This window comes from Salvelinus fontinalis, chromosome 11 (assembly GCF_029448725.1).
Source record: "Salvelinus fontinalis isolate EN_2023a chromosome 11, ASM2944872v1, whole genome shotgun sequence".
NCBI lineage: Eukaryota > Metazoa > Chordata > Actinopteri > Salmoniformes > Salmonidae > Salvelinus > Salvelinus fontinalis.
In genome coordinates this window covers 16452038-16472676 of record NC_074675.1, presented here as the reverse complement: position 1 = coordinate 16472676, position 20639 = coordinate 16452038, and the positions used below count along the sequence as shown (strand labels likewise).

The 20639-nt window shown below is 44.6% G+C and overlaps 1 protein-coding gene across 1 annotated transcript; it reads left to right on the top strand.

Annotated features, from left to right (window-relative positions):
- The first annotated feature begins 2063 nt into the window (after positions 1–2063).
- LOC129865173 (podocalyxin-like) lies at positions 2064–20621 on the top strand. The gene is made up of 8 exons (XM_055937696.1): positions 2064–2968; positions 14410–15168; positions 15376–15590; positions 15693–15719; positions 17617–17749; positions 17960–18003; positions 18135–18257; positions 18416–20621. Exons 1-8 carry the CDS (start codon positions 2899–2901, stop codon positions 18608–18610), a joined length of 1566 nt encoding a protein of 521 aa, XP_055793671.1. The 5' UTR covers positions 2064–2898; the 3' UTR covers positions 18611–20621.
- Positions 20622–20639: the final 18 nt, after the last annotated feature.

The window sequence follows — 20639 nt, the reverse complement described above, 5'->3', positions numbered from 1 at the left end:
GTTAGTCGGTAACTGAATTAATGTTTTGTTTACTTAGTAAACCTGGGCAACAGTGTCCACCACAACAGCCCATATTCACATGGTTCTACCAGGATCATTCACCATCAATACACTCAGATGTAACTAACCCCTGCCATAAATGTCCTGATAAACCAATCTGTGCTTCCAAACATGGAATCCATCATATAAGGGAGGACCTGGCCTTCGACTTTCTGCGTTTGGTACCATGTGAGCCCAAGGAGGGGACTCACATGGTAGGGGTGTATGAGGGGAGCACTGTGGTTAAGTGGGGAGTTGTGACGTGGGAGATATTAATGTCGGTGAGGTAAGTGAGAGGGAGACCTAGAGGCACCTCCCTCAGTGTCTCTCGGAAGAGACTGAGGAGGTCTAGGAAGATGGAGGGATGTGTAGGGGATGAGGAGGAACGTAGGGGGATGTAGGTGTAAGTCGGACTTAGGGAGTTGTAGCGGCGTTTGGGGCGTAAGGAAGGAAGGATCAACAGGAGGTGTAGGGGTACAGGTGGAGGAAGGGACTGAGGGGGGTGGATGGGATGTAAGGGGGGAGGACCACCGAATTGAGAAGGGTTGTTGGAAAGGTGTGAGGGAGAGTGTGAGGAAAGAACGCGGGCACACATTCCAGGCACGCCCGCTCCATTGTAGGAGGCTAATGAGGCGAGTGAGTGCTGCTCCGGGGCGAGAGAGACAAAACCCTCGGGAACGCCATCCGGCACGGTAAAGTGAGCTAACGGGAGAGGAATTCCAAACGCTGGACATGAGAAAGCATGGCTCAGAGCCAGCAGATCGCTCTCTCACACAGACATACAACTCATTGTGGTTAAGTAATCATGTCTTTAGAATGTGTATGAGTTCACATCAACTGGGTGGACACTATCCCTGGGTCGACTTCCCCTTTGTGACATAGAGATAGATGTTGGCACCAACAATCACATACATCACTTGGGACAGACACACAGTCACATGGCTAATCTGCCAAACTGACATTGATCTTTGAGAAGTTTAACAACATAGCTTTTTTCATTTAAATCTAGTTTTAGAATGAGTTATAGTATTTCTACAACGCACCACCAATAGGAGTGGCCAAATGAAAAAGATGAATAGATAATGACAACTTTAATAAACAAAGACAAAATCAATGTACTAAATGTCCATAGGTGCTCACAGTCCTGGGGTAACTTGGCACTGAAGGGTGCTGAGAGACAAAAATGACAGTTCATGGTTACATGACAGGTCAGTCAGCAGCCCCACTGTGATACCCCTCCCAGCCCTGTGTCTGGCCAGCCTGGTGAGGTGAGGTGCAGCATCAGCCCTCAGTCAGATGATAGTACTGGAAGGTGTAACGTTTGAGGTGTTTAGAGGATCCCTAACACCAACATAGCATTCCTCTGACCAGCTGCTGGTACTAGGGACGATTGGTGGCAGTCACACACCAGCTCGCTCGCTCACTCACACATACACAAGCTCCATAGATTCGTACAGGTGTAAAAACACTTGTCGACTCCCTCTGCCACATGCACACACAGTCAGTCACAAACAAACAAGGGCACACACAGCGTGTATGTACACCACTCCACACTCATAAACTACACTAAACTCTTACGTGTTCTTTCAATCAAATAAGTTGTATATTGTTGAAGGTAAATGAATAACCCAGGCTGACATGGGAGGGAGTACCATTAGCATAGCTTTGAAAGCTCCACATCTAAACAGCTTAATAATGACCGACTATTTCAGTCCATAGAAACGCCCAGGAAAACCTCCACACCCCTGATCTTATCTCCTCTATTTTCCCCCTAATTTCCCATCACCAGAGCAGTCACTGGATCTTATATCAGACATCATGCCTGGGGACCTTACATCTTTCAAAGATACATGTATTATAAGTAGGGATTGATGTAGAAGTTATTCAAGATATTAATGAAATATTGTCTAACACATGAAGCTGCCAGTTGAGGCAAATCAAGTAGTTTTGCAAAAAATAATCACATTAACTTTTGGATCCAAATGTCTTTGACTGACTGGTCTTTGAAGAGGGCATAATCAAAAGCGCGTTCAAAGCAATTCCAGGAAAGCCTGTGAATTCCCGTTGTCATGGCTTCTGACTGGAATTAACTCAGCTCTCTCCTTAGGGTCAAACAGCCTGGCTTGGATCCCCAAATCCAAAAGACAAACATCACACCTGCTGGTTATATGCCACTTTCCCAAGCAAATTAATCTGTCCTTGTTGGCTAGTATGGTGAATGAATCGAGGACTATAGATATGAATGATTTGAGAAACATTTCAGGTCTGAAAGAAGCAGCACGCTAAGAATCGTCAGTTATTTATTTTCATTGACCATTATTGAAATAAGGCAAATTGAAGGAACATAAGTCTTTGGGAGTCGTTTCCTTTTGTTATTCAAAGTGTTGGTCAGTTTGAGAGTCCACCCAAAATGCTTTCTATTGGATCTCCCCTGGCCTCGCATGACAAGCTGGAATGGGCAGTGCCATGGGCCTGTGAGTAACAGCTGAACACTTGTAAAGAAGACTGGGGTCTGGACTGGCCACGGGGCTTGCGCTTTGAAAGCACAATACGTCTTCAAGCCACTCCGGGAGAGCGAGCCAGCAACAACAACACAATCAGCGCAGCCAAGGAGACCGGAGAAAAACTTTCCCCCAAATTCCCAACTTAGAGAGGGGGAGAAAAAAAGGGGAGAAGCGCCAAACAAAAGCATTCTTAGCTTTCAGCAAAACAATAACTTTGCGAAAATAATTTACTTCAAATACAAATTCAATGAGATAGGCGTAACGGAACGCGTCTCCAGCAAGAATCCGCTACTTTTATTCAACATTCTGATTCTGAATACCTAAAACCACGGATTGAGTGCTGCAGCAACACTGAATGAAACAAAGTTTCGTAAAAAACAGAATGGAAACGAAAATGCGAATCACGTGGGCACTTCTTCCACTTGGTAAGTGTCTATTCTTTGTATTTTATTTATTTTATTTCACTTGATCAAAGTTGGTTTTATTTTTGGGGACCCACAAGACCCCATCACCACCTTTCCTTTATTTGAGCAATTGAAGATATTCAATGAGAGAAGTTAACATAGGATGAGATCACATTTGGTATCATCATTTATCAATTCATAATAAAATAATTAAACAACTAAATAAAACAATGTTGATTATGAGAGGTTCTGTGCTTCTCCTCAGCAACAGGTGCGCACATCAATAGCTTAATGGTGCACGGAAGTTTGTAGCCTAATCTGTAAATCAAAATGGAATGGAATTCCCATTAAAAATGAAATCGTTTTCGTTATATTCCGTCTATATGATTGACATATTTTCGTTTTCTTCCGTCATCGGTGCTAAAAGAACATGTTGCTTGGAAGTAATAAAAAAATAGAATTCCTATTAAACCGTTATCTTATTAGCCCTCTATCCCACCAATACTAGTGAGAGTCTATACCAGCTGCGCGCTTTCACAACATGCTGCTCTAATTTCGGTATCGACGAGTGAGTGAGGGGGAGTTGCACTGTAAGTGCGAGGCAGAGACTGGCACCTGAGGGAGTGGCACCGGGGAGTCAGGGCCAGGGCCGCGCAGCTGAAACATCTGCCCCCTCTTCACGCCCGGGTCCTCTCCTCTCACACTGTGCTCAAGAGCCGGGAGGCCGGGAGGGAGACAACGGGACCGCATAATGAAGTGCCCCCGTGACCCGCTCGAGACCCTCATGCCTAATGGTGAGGCGGAGTGTTATTCTTTAATTACGCACAGGTCGCACCTGCCTCTTTCCACTGTAAATTAATGAAAAGTAGAGACTTTTGTTTTTTTGTCACCGAGCAAAAACAGACTGGATGTTCACGGTCAGCCCTTTTTCCAAAACTTTTTTAGACCACATAATGAGTTAGGCCTAAAACTAACTTGACAAGCATTATTGCCAAGCATATAGGCACTAATAAAAAAAATGTCCTCCTTGGATACAAATCAACCTCCATTCCCATTTGATAGAACACGAACCATTCATTTATGATGTATAATACAACATTTTCAATCTGCAAACTAACCATAGTGCTATTAAAAGAAAATGTAAAATATCCCAGACCAGACCATATCCTTCCAGAGCCTACCCCACACACACCACTTCCCAGTCCTTTTCATCCTCTATTTGGGGTCATGAAGGTCATGTCATGTGTTTTCCTAAAAGGTAAACCCAGCCAGGATCTTTGTTATGATCGGGATGCGGCTTGGCAGCCATGGCTATCCTCCCTAGGCCTAGCGCTAGTGGAGAACAATAGATAGGAAAACACCTTTAACAACATCCCTGTTCCTAAGGAAGGTGTGGCACCAGATTCCCATCCTGAGAGGAGACGGCCATGAGCTCCCTCCGTCTCCTCACGCGCACACACAACCTGGTTCACTCAAATGCAAGGACAGGGAGATGGAGTCCTCACTCCTTCACTCCCCTGGAAATTCACCTCATAAAAGTGTGGGGAAACAGGACAATAAACAGACTGTGCGTCTGAAATGACCCTCCATTACCTCTATAGGGCACTACTTTTTGACCTGAGCCCTATGGGCCGTCCAAAAGTAATGCATTGTAATGTGGCCAGGGTCCATTACAGCTCTGGTCAAAAGTAGTGCACTATAAAGGGTGGGTGCCATTTCAGAGGCAGCCAGGGGATTTAGATCCACTATCGACATTCAGGGGATTGGGGTTTTAACAGCAGTTTTGGGAAACAGTACAGGAGAGGGAGGCTTCCAGTTCCTCGAGGGAGTAAGTGTAGTAAAGCCTTGTGTTTCATCAATGTTTGATGTGGATGATAAAGCACCCCCACACCCTCCACCTCTATCTTCACCCCAGAGCAGCCTACACTCCTACATGTCCAGGCCAGGTGGACATTAATCAGGCCAGTGGCTGGCACCATGCATCACAGACCTTCACTCAGCTCCGCTCCTCCGGTCTACCGCCTCCCTGCTTCATCTCTCTCTCTCTCATATCACGCATGGGGAACACACACATGTACAAGGTCTCTCCCTCCCACTTTCACTCTCTCCTCACACTCCTTTCTCTGCCATGGCTGGCAACTCCCTTCTACTTTGCCTCTAAGAAAACAGAGAGCGGATGTTTCTTAATAAGAGCCAAGCAAACAAAACGTGTGTGTGTGTGTGTGTGTGTGTGTGTGTGTGTGTGTGTGTGTGTGTGTGTGTGTGTGTGTGTGTGTCAAAGAGTTGGCCTTAAGTGAAGTGTCGGTGACCACTATATCACTCCAACCTCCTCCATGATGTCAACTGCTCCACACTGTGGTCTACCAACATTCCTTGCCTAATGTATTTACTGGCAATAGATTAATAGCATACTGCATTGCTTAGTTTAGCTCAAAGCCAGCCAACACACAGGACTAAAGACAATAGACGGGTCGTTCCACAAAATGAGTTCCTTTGGTATTTTAAGTAGTAAAAACTTGTTATATTAAAATAGATCTTCCGGAAGATTTGCATACTTTTTACCCAGTAGTTCTGAAAGTAGCGCACAAGAGCTAAAATGGGTCCCCGAAAATGGTATACTACATCATTTCTGTGCCTCATTGGATAACGCTGGGCAGGCCTGGGCCAGCCTTATTTCACTGTGCAACTTGTGGGCTGGCCAATCTTGCAGCACTCAAAATGGTGCCACACAGCTTCCAGAAGCTTTCAATCTAGGGATTTCATGGCTAATTGAGATATAACAGTAATTCTGCTAATAGATTATGCATGCGTGAACTACACATTGGCACATCCAGCCCAAGGCGGGAGGTTTAATAAAAATACTTAGGTAGTCGACAAAGTTCCGGATGTCTCTTTAAATGTAGTGCCTATTAATATAGACCACATGGAACATTCAATGAATTTGATTTTTATTATGAATAAAGACTTGCTAAAGTGCCAAAATTCAGCATTTTGACATGTCCCTCAGTACACCCTCTGTGACTTCTAGGAAGATTTTAACCCGCTTAACCCCAACATTTCTCCAAGCTTGGTAACACTTTATTTGAATAGTCCATCTGTAACATTTCAACTATCTACTAACCCTTAACCCCTATCCTAACCCTTAACCCCTATCCTAACCCTTAACCTAACCCTTATTCTAACGCTAACCCTCACCTTAACAAGCAGTTGCAAACCAACAGATGGTTTGCTGATAGTATGACCATCTGTAGAGAATCTACAAATGGACTATCCAAATAAAGTATGACCCCAAGTTTTCAACATGATTGTAAAGCGCTAGCTATTTTGTTGCTTTGATAAAGTCATTCCTGAAGAGTATTATTTATTCATGTGATTAGTGATTCATTTTAAGGGGGGGGAAACCTGTCCCTCATTTTAAGGTCAACCCTGTTACGTGAACTAAACTCTCGTTTTAATATGGTGAAACTATTCCTTTGTAAATATTTTCGAAATAAACATTTGTAAAAATATTAGTGTATAAGCAGGTGAACTGGTTCTACTCTTTTTGGACATTTTCTAGTGGAAAACTTAGCGTGTCGAGCATAACATGTCTACCCTGTTACCCGTAGATAGAGAGGCTAGAATTGTTTTAACAACCCTGTCACAGGGATTTATGGCTGATTTATGACTAAATCGTCGCCCTGTTAATTTATTTGGCACTCAGTAGGCACTTATTATATATATTTATTTATTTAATCTCTCGATTAAAACTTTTATTAAGTTGCTGTTCATGACGGAATGTTAGATTAGGTGAAATCAAGCTATTTTTCATTCACTAGGTTACACTACCCAAAAGGGACTCATTTCATGGAATGACCCAGACCTCTATAGACGAAAGTCCTGTAGAAGTGCTGGACCATATGTGCACACCACAGCTCAACATAGACACAAACACACCCATCACCCTGGCATCACAGCACTAGGAATGTGGCTGTGTTTGGGTGTGTGAACCCACGCCGTGTGGAAACTAATAATCTTCATCATGTCAGTTATGCTGTGTACGCACATACAGTTAAATAAAGGTTAAACAAAATAAAAAATATGATTTACACCCTCAGACAGAGACCAACACCCTTTTTCCACCCTCACTCTCCTCTACCCACCTCCCCTATTCCCGCTTTCTCCCTTTAATTCATACAGTGATTTTACATTCACAGCCCCTCTCCTTAACGGAGGAGCCTATTGGATAAGTACTGTGTAAAGACGGCCTCCCTCCTCCTTTTCTCTTCCCTTCATCTCCCTTCCCTCCCCCAGTTCCAATTCTGAATTACCCCTCTCAATGGGACACCCAGGAAGGCGGGGGACTACTGGGCTCCTAAAAAGCCTGGGCCGCAGCAGGGGGCCGGGGTTGAGGGAGTAACCCCCTCCTGGCAGAGCCGAACGCGGGGCAAGCCAGGCTTTTGTGTGGGCCGTCACCCACTTAACAGGGTGGCTTTGTGCGTCCGGGGCTGGGGAGGGATAGCTACATTTATTTATTTACTCTCCTGCCTCTGGCAGCGCATGGTGGACGTTCACGCTCAGACGTACATAAATCTGGCCTTATTATGGGATGGCCTGGCTGGCACACATACAGGGACAGAGATGAATACACACACAGCTAGGCAGGATCACATACCCATGCCAGTACACAAGTGGACCGGCAGACACACAGCATAAAGAAAGGCTCTATTTATTTTTAAGATGTCCACTGATGGTGCCCAGGCTGGTCGCCATAAGCCTCTGCTCCCCTCCCTCTACCAGTAGTAGTCTGTGTGGGGCCTGGGGCCCGGAGGTTATTTTTACAATATGGCTGGCAGGAAGGCAGGACAATTCAAAAAGTCTCCACCCTCCAGGCCGATTGTCATTCTGCTTTAACTGTGTACGGATGGAGGCTCTCACACGAAACAGGACTGTGCTTGACGCCCGCCGGGACCCAACAACAGGACCCCTGTGGGGAGGGCAGGGGAGAGGGAGACACCCCTCTGACCCCATTACTGACTCGTTAGTCACAGTGGGACAGGTCAAGCCGTAACACTGTCACAGGCATGAGTTAGGAACACAAACACTGGGGAAGTTGGAGAACTCAACCCTATGGTAAATGGTATTTAGAGGCCTTATCATCATCTTGTTGCATTTCCATCTTAAAGATCTGGAAGTAACTGACTGTATTTTACTAGGTTTCTGTCTGTGTCTCTGTTAGTCTTGAGTCAGAGCAGGGTGTGTGTGTAGAGTGTTTCATGCTCTCTGTGTTTCAGTCATGCACACACGTAAAGGACGTCACGCTGCTTGCTTAGCGTGTACCACTTCTTCCTGATTCACACCGAGGCTCGAACCCACGACCTCTGCCTTGCTAGCACACATGACCAACCTCCTGAAGTGTCTTACCAGTCGGCGCCATGCAAAAAGCTAGGTATTTGTGGCGCAAGTGGAGAAACCTCCGGCTGAGGAGGGAGTTTCACACATTTACATTTTAGTCATTTAGCAGACGCTCTTAACCAGAGCGAGTGTTTACTTTTATTCATACTGGTCCCCCATGGGATTCAAACCCACAACCCTGGCGTTGCAAGCGCCATGCTCTACCAACTGAGCCACACATCCCCATGTGCTACACACCCACACAGTGAGAGAGAAAAGAAGCCCATATCTTATTGCATAACAGAGTCAACAGGGAGGACCCTGGGGTCGGTTCTCACACCCTCTGACTACCGTCTGGCCCTGAGAGGGTCCGGGACACCGGGTCGCACCCCGTGGGAGAGAGACAGGCCACTGTTGTAGCAGACCCAACCGGACGTAACCGGACCCAATGACCTAGCGATCCATCTTAATAATAGACTGGTGGAGGAAGAGGCTAATAAGACCTGGCTGCAGGTCAGTCTGTGTTGGCCCAGTTATGCTGTGTAGTCACAGACAGACATCCAATACTCATGGGGATAGTAATGTAATCCTACTGTGGTATACAGGAACCTGCTCTGGTGTGCTCTATGAGTTACAACAATGAGGCTTCATTCCCGATTCACTACTAAGCATCATGGCTACTAGCTAGGGAGCCTATGGCCGAGGAAAGGGAAGCTATGAAGATGGAACCTTCCATTCCATCTCCTGCCCCCCCTCCTTTCTCTGGGAGGGGGGGTTATCTTAAGGAATTCATGTTTTTGAGAGACTATATGTGCCATCCTGGTGTGTGGGTGTGGGTGTGGGGGTGGGTGGGTGTTTGTGTGTGTGTGTGTGTGTGCGTGTGTGTGTGTGTGGGGGGGGGGGGGGGGTTTAGGAATGTCTCTGGTAATAACAGCCCCAGCTAAATAGTGTCAGGATCAGGGGTGCTGCTGTCACCTGTTAAGAAACAGACACCCGGGTGACAGATGAGGTCAAAGAGGGTCACCCCAAAAATATGACACCACAGCTAGAGGAGGTAGAGGAGGGGAGATAGTGGAGCAGACAGATAGAGACACACGTCTCACAACAACACAGAGTCTCAGAGGCAGAACACTGCGTGGAAATCACAGGAGCAGTTCACCAGTCCCAGGCCAAATACATACTGTACACGGAATATCTGCATGATCAGTACAGATGTTTAGAACAGTCTACTCCCAAGACATTGCATAGTGTATGTCCCAAATGATCTGTATCACTCCTGATTTACACATTTTCAAAAGCTGTCAAAAAATGTAGCAAAGAAATACTGACTGTAAAACACATTTTTTCATTGTCATTCAGTCCTGCTGGGGTACTTCCACCTGTTAGACTACAATGTTGAAGCAGCCTCTTTTCTTGAGCTACCCAGCCTGGTCTCATTGACTAGACGTAACATAGGAAATATAAATCCGGGACACTGAAATTAGTCTAATATGTTACATGTGGTATGGTTACATAAGAGAGAAGGTTACTTAAGGCAAAAATGAGCGGAGGGTGGTTGGTCGTTTTAGCATTTTAGCTAATTAGCAAATGTTCAACTACTTACTACTTTTTAGCTACTTTGCAACCACTTAGCATGTGCGTTAACCCTGTCCCAACCCTTTTATCTAACTTTTATCCTAACCTTAACCCTTTAACTTAAATTCATAACATATTGTACGTTTTGCAAATTCGTAACATTTATGATTCATAATTCGTAACATATCAAAATGAATGGAGTGTCTTGTATTTATGTAAAGAATAATACGAAATGCTCTGAGACCAGGTTGAGCCACACGGGGGCATTACCAATGCTGAAGCAACCTCCTTTCACTAGCTACCAGGGCACATTACCAGGAGAGTAAACAAACAGGCTGGGCCCGGGGGGAGGATTCAGAGTTTCCCCCTCCTACAGAGCTGTCTGTGTCTCTGGCTTCTCTCCTCATAGTGACTACTAAGCTGCTTAATGGAGCCTGATAACAACTGGCGTGTCTGCAGTTTAGGATGGCAGCCACAGTTTAGGCTGCCTGTCAAAGGGAAGCGATGGAGACAACAAGGTTTTACCTCCCCCCTCCTCCACCACCCCTCTAAAACAGACACTGATAAGAGGCTGTTTTAGACAATGTCCTCATTGCCCCCGACAACCACTATTAATCACCATGACAACCCACCATGTCGGGATTTACATCTTTACATCCTGGGAGAGCATCTTTTTAACGGGCTGGTCAACAGGAGGGGCCCTACTCAATAACACACATACAATACAATGACTATTAGAGTGTGAAAATATGTATTGATATGGAGATTGACAATCTGGTTGGAATGTTGTAAGGGTGATTCACGTTGTATAGAAACCTTGTTATGAGGTTGGATTGAATAGAGTTGATTAGAGCCCCCACATTTCTTTATTCTACAGTGCACATGTGGAGTGGGAGGTGAGAGTGTTCGTGTGGGTTATGTGTGGGTGTGTATGTACAGTTTGTCCACTACATGTATTGTAGGCCTGTGTTTGTGCATGTAACCTTGGGAGGAATTTCAAATTATTGAGCACTGTTTAAAAAACAATGTCTTCCTGTGTGTATGAATTTAGGGCTGCACAATATTTGCAAAAAAAATCTAATTGTGATTTTTTTAACCAAATATTGCGATTTGACTTGCAATATACAGGTAACTGCCAAAATAAAGGAAACACCTAAATGAAGTGTCTTAATAGGGCGTTGGGCCATCACCAACCAGAACAGCTTCAATGTGCCTTGGCATAGATTCTACAAGTGTCTGGAACTCTATTGGAGGGATGCGACACCATTCTTCCACGAGACATTTCATCACTTTGTGTTCTGTTGGTGGTGGAAAACACTCTCAGGCGGCACTCCAGAATCTCCCATAACTGTTTAATTGGGTTAAGATCTGGTGATTGAGAGAGACACACACACACACACACACACACACACACACACACACACACACACACACACACACACACACAAAACCCCCTATGCTCCTTTGAGACCCCTCTTCCAAAGTCACAGATCTCTTCTAACCATGGTAGCCAAAATAATGGGCAACTAGCCATTTTTATACATCACCCCAAATACTGTCTATTATATTGACAAGATATTCAAGTTACCGCTCTAACAATGGAAATACATGTTCCCAAAGATAAAAGGCAGGCAGGAGGAGATGAGATCAGATGGGACCATTCTAGCTAATGAGAGGGCAGATAAACAGGCCATAGAGGTATATAAAGGACTAATCTAATCTTTGTATCTGTGCAATTCTAGCGTCTGTGACAGCATGAGCAGCGCTATTGAGGCAATCTCCATTTTAAAGTATTCAACGTCTTCATTGGCTGATTCCTCCCAACTCATAGGAATCCCCATCCAGTTGACTACTTTAAAATAGTGGAACCTTCGATGGCAACGTCCATGCTAAAACAGGTTATATCTATGATGAGTCCTCCATGTACAGTGCATTTGGAAAGTGTTCAGATCCCTTGACCTTTTCCACCTTTTGTTACATTACAGCCTTATTCGAAAATTGATACAATATTTTTTTCCCCCTCATACATCTACACACAATACCCCATAATGACAAAGCAAAGACAGGTTTTTACATTTTTTTTACAAAAAATTATAAAAATGTTTTGTTGTTGAAATATTACGTTTACATAAGTATTCATACCCTTTACTCAGTACTTTGTTGAAGCATCTTTGGCAGCGATTACAGCCTCGAGTCTTCTTGGATATGACGCTACAAGCTCGGCACACCTGTATTTGGGGAGTTTCTCCCATTCTTCTCTGCAGATCCTCTCAAGCTCTGTCAGGTTAGACGAGGAGTGTTGCTGCACAGCTATTTTCAGGTCTCTCCAGAGATGTTTGATCAGGTTCAAGTCAGGGCTCTGGCTGGGTCACTCAAGGTCATTCAGGGACTTGTCCCGAAGCCACTCCTGCGTTGTCTTAGCTGCGTACTTAGGGTCGTTGTCCTGTTGGAAGGTGAACATTTGCCCCAGTCTGAGGTCCTGAGCGCTCTGGAGCAGGTTTTCATCAAGGATCTCTCTGTATGCTCCGTTCATCTTTCCCTCGATCCTGACTAGTCTCCCAGTCCCTGCCACCGCTAAACATCCACACAGCATGATGCTGCCACCACCATGCTTCACCATAGGGATGGTGCCAGGTTTCCTCCGGAAGCGACGCATGGTTTCATCAGACCAGAGAATCTTGTTTATCAGCGTCTGAGTCCTTCTGGTGCCTTTTGGCAAACTCCAAGAGGGCTGTCATGTGCATTTTATTGAGGAGTGGCTTCCGTCTGGTCACTCTACCACAAAGGCCTGATTGGTGGAGTGCTGCAGAGATGGTTGTCCTTCTGGAAGGTTCTCCCATCTCCACAGAGGAACTCTAGAGCTCTGTCAGAGTGACCCTTGGGTTCTTGGTCACCTCCCTGACTAAGGCCCCTCTCCTAAATGCTCAGTTTGGCCGGGAGGCCAGCTCTAGTAAGAGTCTTGGTGGTTCCAAACTTCTTCCATTTAAGAATGATGGAGCCCACAGTGTTCTTGGGGACCTTTAATGTTTTGGTACCCTTCCCCAGATCTGTGCCTTGACACAATCCTCTCTGAGCCCTATGGACAATTCCTTCAACCCCATGGCTTGGTTTTTGCTCTGACATTCACTGTCAAATGTGGGACCTTACATAGAAAGGTGTGTGTCTTTCCAAATCATGTCCAATCAATTGAATTTACCACAGGTGGACTCCAATCAAGTTGTAGAAACATCTCAAGGATGATCAATGGAAAAAGGATACACCTGAGCTCAATTTCGATTCTTATAGCAAAGTATCTGGGGGTTTTTTTGTAATAAATTTGCAACATTACCATAAACCTGTTTTTGCTTTGTCATTATGGGGTATTGTGTGTAGATTGAAGTAAAAAAAAAAAAAGCAATTTTAGAATAAGGCTCTAACATAACAAAATGTGGAAAAAGGGAAGGAGTCTGAATACTTTCCGAATGCACTGTATTTCTATGACAACAGGCACAACGCCGATATAATCGTTTTTGGGTAAGTTGCCGAAATGCCACATATATCAGTGCATTCATAACAACCTAACCATTATGAAACTTCTATTCGGTCAAATAAGCCTCATGTATCACATTAGCAATTGCATTTTTGTTGACCAAATTCGACACACTCTCATTAACCTCCATAAAAAAATTACTCACGTCGTGGGCTTACTTTCGTGGACAGATTTTGGGTAGAGTAAAACTGCTTTGCCTCTTCCTCTCTGATGACCCTAAGCATGATGGGTTGTTAATTGCTTAATTAACTCAGGAACCACACCTGTGTGGAAGCACCTGCTTTACATATACTTTCTATCTGTCATTTACTCAAGTGTTTCCTTTATTTTGGCAGTTACCTGTAGATGAGAACACTTGGGTGAACTGTTGGAATCCTAGAAATGATTTATATTAAAAAGCAAAAAAGTGTCATTGTTGTATTTTGGAACAATCTGTTGACTGTATTTGACCTAACAGAACAGCATGTAAACTAATAGTGAATATAAATAGGAGGAGGAACTGTGAACGCTATGGCGGTATGTGTGTGTGGGTTGAAGATCCTATAGAAGCCATTGTTCTAAATCCCTAGGGTCCCAGCCTAAGAACGTGGTCCAGGATTGTTTACGGTGCGCTAGGGCAAGCCCATAGGTTGGGTGTGGTACTTCCTAGGTTATTGTGTGGAGCATCCTGTCCTGTTTACTATAAATAGAGTAACAAAGAGAACGACTACTGTACAGGTGTCTGGAGAGAAGGAAATAAACCACAACAGGTTTACACAGAGTTCACCACAGAGGCTCCTCAATAGCTCATCGCTGATATTCTCTTGGAAATACAAAATATGTATAAAACTGTATGCAGCCCACATAAACGATGGACCATGTTCTAGAGACTAGAGATAGCTCAATTTAAATGGAAAAAATGCCAAGTAGATGACATTTAGTTAGGCCTACGTAATATTTGTTTAAGATTAAACCGTTAATTCTGTTTCATATCTGTTCACTCCAGGTTTTCTACTTCACTGTACTCATGCTGATACAACACAAACACCCTCTATTTCTTCAACTTCCATGGTGCACACCAGCTTCCCAACAGTCACATCCAATATCGACACCGTGAACAACACTGTTTCTGATCCAGCCACCCATGCAGTAACCACCCCCAGTCTAATCAGTAGTACCGGGACTGCACCAGCCCCGCTTACCGCACTAAGTGGGGCCACGCTGAGCACCTCTACCTCTGGGAGGTCCAGTGGTAATGTGGTGTCCACCAACATGACTGCTGCTGGACTGGACTCCACTAGCTCCTCAGGAATCCCCACCCAGACCACCGCGCAATTCACTAGCTCCTCACGAACCCCCACCCAGACCACCACGCAATTCACTAGCTCCTCACGAACCCCCACCCAGACCACCACGCAATTCACTAGCTCCTCACGAACCCCCACCCAGACCACCGCGCAATTAACTAGCTCCTCAGGAACCCCCACCCAGACCACCGCGCAATTCACTAGCTCCTCACGAACCCCCACCCAGACCATCGCGCAATTCACTAGCTCCTCAGGAACCCACACTCAGACCACCCAGCCCCCCACTAGCTCCTCACGAACCCCCACCCAGACCACAGCGCAATTCACTAGCTCCTCACGAACCCCCACCCAGAACACCGCGCAATTCACTAGCTCCTCAGGAACCCACACTCAGACCACCCAGCCACCCACTAGCTCCTCAGGAACCCACACTCAGACCCCCCCGCACTCCACTGCAGGTGAGTCTCTACCTCCACCACCATTTCACCTCAAAACACCTATCACTCACCCAGCATAGAGTTTGGCTGTAGTCGAAAAGCTGAACAGTTCTTATGACATGCACCTCATACATGTTCATATGCAGTCATGTGTGATTACATGATGGAAGTGAAAGAATATTCCACTGACAAAATTGTCCATTCTCTTATTTATGCTTCTTGAAACAGTCACAGAGGTGGATGGGAGACATACTCCAAACCTTACAATCCCATGGTCAAGGTCGTCCTCTCCATCCCAGCAACCTTTCACATCCGGCCCTGTGGGTTCAGGAAGCGGTTTTGCTATCACCACAACCCGTGCACAGGGAGGGATGGTGTTAACAAGCACGGCTGAGACTACAACCACGACGACCACTACCACAAGTCCTCCCAAGAGCTTTATGGTAGGACAGAAAGAGTTTTACTTAAAGAGACTTGTCAGCCTGGTTCAAAAAATCACAACACAAATATGACCTTAACTTTGTGATTGTTTCTGCTTTTTACAGTTTGTCATGTCCAAAGGAAATGAAGAGGTAAGGGTTTCTCCTTTCTACTGTCGTCCTAGATTTGCTCACGAGTTTAGGTCTGCGTTTACATTCGGTGTCAAATGACAAATGTAATGACAAATCTTCAGCTGCAGTTAGATCCATCTTAGAGTGCACCGTTAGCTGACAATGATGTGCATTCATCAATGGGGCAGAAGTCAGTGTGTTGTTGTGATTCTGCATGGCCAGATGGCTAGCAACAATGACAAGAAGCTGCCATGTGGGGAATCGCAGGTGGCGCGTTTCAGCTCGTTGTATCTTATTGATACCATGTCCTGAAGTATTTTGACTGACATCATTTCTATTCTAATATGGCAAATATTCACTTGCTAGCAAACCAACAACTGTTGATCGTGCAAATATATTTATGTTTTCAATAAACATTTGGAGACAGAGTTAACATGTTGTCAACAATCTAAGCAAACCGTCTGTTTTGACCCATAAACAACCAACCCGTCTATAGAGCGACACTTCTCTGTTTCCAAAGCCAGGACAGGAAGTAGTGCATCATGTTATAAAAAAAGATTCTGCAGGCATTGGGTGGAAAAAGTCTTAGTGGGAAACCTTCCTGACATTTTGCTAGATTCCATCTTTCCCACACCTACCTCGCGTTCTCAATCAATCAATCAATCAAGTTTATTTTATATAGCCCTTCGTACATCAGCTAATATCTCGAAGTGCTGTACAGAAACCCAGCCTAAAACCCCAAACAGCTAGAATGCAGGTGTAGAAGCACGGTGGCTAGGAAAAACTCCCTAGAAAGGCCAAAACCTAGGAAGAAACCTAGAGAGGAACCAGGCTATGAGGGGTGGCCAGTCCTCTTCTGGCTGTGCCGGGTGGAGATTATAACAGAACTATGCCAAGATGTTCAAAAATGTTCATAAGTGACAAGCATGGTCAAATAATAATCATGAATAATTTTCAGTTGGCTTTTCATAGCCGATCATTAAGAGTTGAAAAACAACAGGTCTGGGACAGGTGGCGGTTCCATAACCGCAGGCAGAACAGCTGAAACCGGAACAGCAGCAAGGCCAGGCGGACTGGGGACAGCAAGGAGCCACCACGCCCGGCAGTCCCGACGTATGGTCCCAGGGCTCAGGTCCTCCGAGAGAAAGAAAGAGAGAAGGAGAAAATTAGAGAGAGCCAAGATTTTCAAAATGTTCATAAATGACAAGCATGGTCAAATAATAATCAGGAATAAATCTCAGTTGGCTTTTCATAGCCGATCATTAAGAGTTGAAAACAGCAGGTCTGGGACAGGTAGGGGTTCCGTAACCGCAGGCAGAACAGTTGAAACTGGAATAGCAGCAAGGCCAGGCAGACTGGGGACAGCAAGGAGTCATCATGCCCGGTAGTCCTGACGTATGGTCCTAGGGCTCAGGTTCTCAGAGAGAGAGAAAGAAAGAGAGAACTAGAGAATTGGAGAAAGCATACTTAAATTCACACAGGACACTGGATAAGACAGGTGAAGTACTCCAGGTATAACCAACTGACCCTAGCCCCCCGACACAAACTACTGCAGCATAAATACTGGAGGCTGAGACAGCGTTCTCCCTCGCTTTCTGACTATGAACAGCTGCTCTACTTCAGAAAGGCCAAGAATAACTGACACCTCACTGCACGGGAAACGCTGACGTCCCACCTTTGACCTTTTCCTCGACTCACTACAACCAGCATTGTAGAGCTGGCTGAAATGATGTCATGGTGAAATTACATCAGCTCAGCAATTGCCAATCTCTTTAGAGATTCACTAAACAAGGCATGTTGATTGTTTTTTGTCCCGTTCATAAACTATGAAAACATTTGGCGCAATCTACTAGAAAAAGTTGAAAACGAATGAAAAGCTTGATGGAGTCTTACAAACGTGTTTGTTTTCTCTCATCAGAATCACGAGAGGAAGGACCTGGAGAAGCTGTGTCGACAGCTGATGTCTCAGATGCATGACGCTAACTGTACTCTGACTGTGAGAGAGAACAACGGACACACTACCTTTGACAGCGTGGTAATTACCGGCAAAGGTGTGTAAACTACCCAGTCCCCACTATTCAGACGCTTCCAAGGCAATTAAATAGATCACACCTAAAGTACCCCATTTCCTAATGCTAGTCTTGGTTGTATGAGTTGTGTTTTTAAATACATACTATTTGAGAGGGTTTGAGCCAACTGCTGTCAAGGTCAAGTACCAGAAGTGAACAGTCGTAAATTAAAGTTTCCTCTGATTCTTTTAGTGGACAACGCTGTCGTCCAGCAAAACTATGAGGAAGTCACCAGAGTAAGTCTAACATTGTGTACATATCTCCCTGAATGTCATCATAAACGGGCTACTGGAGAGCATGGAAAGTTGTATTTGGAGGGAGGTGTGTCAGAGTGGGTCTTTATTTACTTTTTCATCTATTCTGTCAGAAACCAAGTGACAACATGACACTGATTGCCATTTTGGCGTCCTGCGGAGCTCTGCTGGCCATGATTGTAGGCTTCGCCCTCTACGCCGCATACCACCGCAAGTCCTATTGGAAGAACCACCAAGTAAACAATTAGAAAATCAAACCTGAAAATCAAACTACTCTACAATCAATAATGTCTGTCCGTGATATGTCCACATTCTTCCTAAAATACTTACTAATAATAGGAGCTATGATTTCGGAGGGTCCTCACCGAAATCTCCCCTTATCTTCTCTCAACAGCAACACCTGACAGAGGAGATGCAGACGGTGGAGAACGGTTACCATGACAACCCCACGTTGGAGGTGATGGAGGTGCAGCCGGAGATGCAGGAGAAGAAGGTGGCCCTGAACGGAGACTTCAACGACAGCTGGATTGTTCCCATCGACAACCTGCTCAAAGAGGACATGCCAGATGAGGAGGACACTCACCTGTAGAGGGGGACTGGAACAGACAGGGGTGCTACTATAATCCCTCAACCAACTGACTCTCCCTTCCCTGCACCGTTACAAGGGCCCTGTTTAGTAGAGGGTTCTAGCTCCAAAGGTTTCAGGTAGAAATGTATTCTATATAGAATGTATACAACCTTAAATAACGGGATTTGAGAAATCGCACAATTGTGAGTTCTATGCAATGCATTTCTATCCGCAACACTTTTAATGTTCCTCCCCATTGAAGCAGACCCAAGGCAACAACACACAGACACCACCTGACAAATCTGAAAAAAATAATACCCAGAGGATGACAGGTTCTGGAAACCCACCGGGCCTAAACGGGTGTCTGAGTCCCATCGCTGTGGCCATGGAAAAGTAACAGGGCATTTGGTGGATACTACACCAATCAACATTGTGCCTAGTTTTAGGAGATATTAAATAAATATTTGGGAAATGTAACTCTCAAGCATACACAATCCCATTTTAAGCACCATTGAGTGTTTAAAGGTACTTGATGTACCTCTACATAGTTATTGATTTAATTGGGAAAACCAAACACTCAAACCACCAATATTTCAGGGTGGAGTTTATGAACTCAAATCTGCATGTTCTTTATGCTGTAATCAATGTAATCGACAAAAGTGCCTTGAATTGAGCACCTGTACATAGTATTTTCTTATATTTTCAGAGAAAATGGATGTAATACTGTAACACTACTTGCCTTTATGGTTAAATCTCAATAGTATTGATTTAGAGAAAATGACCTCAGGATAAAGTGAAATAATCATCCTGGTGAATGAATTAAACTACTAGTGAATCTCAGCTCTGACGACCTGGCAGTGGCTGCTGTATAGAAGCCATATACTGGTGAAACAACGGGGTCCCTGGAGACACTGCTGGGACAGGAGCTTCTACAGATAAAGGGGAAAAACACTGTAAATAGTCATTTGAAAGTTCTAAAGAATTTTACCTAGAGCCTGTTTCCTGGACATAGATAAAGCCTAGCCTTGGACTTAAGAGCCCTTTCAACTATGCTTTTTAGTCTAGGACTGGGGTTACTCTATCAGGGAAGCTGGACCCTTAAGATACAGTTGAAGTCGGAAGTTTACATACTTAGGTTGGAGTCATTAAAACTAATTTTTCAACCACTCCACACATTTCTTGTTAACAAACTATAGTTTTGGCAAGTCGGTAAGGACATCTACTTTGTGCATGTGTAACAGTTTAACTTTACACCCGTCCCCCCGCCCCGACCCGGGCGCGTACCAGGGACCCTCTGCACACATCAACAACTGACATCCACGAAGCATCGTTACCCATCGCTCCACAAAAGCCACGGCCCTTGCAGAGCAAGGGGAACCACTACTTCAAGGTCTCAGAGCAAGTGACGTCACCGATTGAAAGGCTATTAGCGCGCACCACCGCTAACTAGCTAGCCATTTCACATCCGTTACACATGACACAAGTCATTTTTCCAACAATTGTTTAGACAGATTATTTCACTGTATCACAATTCCAGTGGGTCAACATATTGTGGTAATTTGTTAAACATCAGGGATGACTTGTTACATAGGCCTCTGCACATTTTCCTTTTTGTTTGTTTCCCTTTTTTGTCAAATCAACTGAATAGAAATGTATTTAAATATCCATTAAATATCCAATATGTGATTATCTGGCAAAACATTCAAATTCATGTATAATTCACATGGACACAATAATTCCCAATCATATTTAAGCTGTAAAATCAACCAAAACAATCCACCACTTATTCTACACATTCCTATGTACTGTTTGTCATTAGTTATTGTGTACAGTCACTCACTCGTATTAGATTTCTTTAACTTTTACACCAAAGTATTTAGCAGTTATTGTATATATTTATGGTTTGTTTGCTGATGAAGCCAAACAACAGGGGGTCTGACACACTGGAAGCTGCGCCTTGTCTATCATGACCAGGGCAGCCATGTTTTCTTATACCAATAAAGATTTGCCAATAAAACACACTTATTTCAAACAGGTGTTGTATTTTTTC

Coding starts and splice junctions, on each gene's coding strand:
- LOC129865173 (XM_055937696.1), top strand. CDS start 2,899: ATGAAACAAAGTTTCGTAAAAAACAGAATGGAAACGAAAATGCGAATC. Junction 2,969..14,409: donor GTGGGCACTTCTTCCACTTG/GTAAGTGTCTAT, acceptor TGTTCACTCCAG/GTTTTCTACTTCACTGTACT. Junction 18,004..18,134: donor ACTATGAGGAAGTCACCAGA/GTAAGTCTAACA, acceptor CTATTCTGTCAG/AAACCAAGTGACAACATGAC.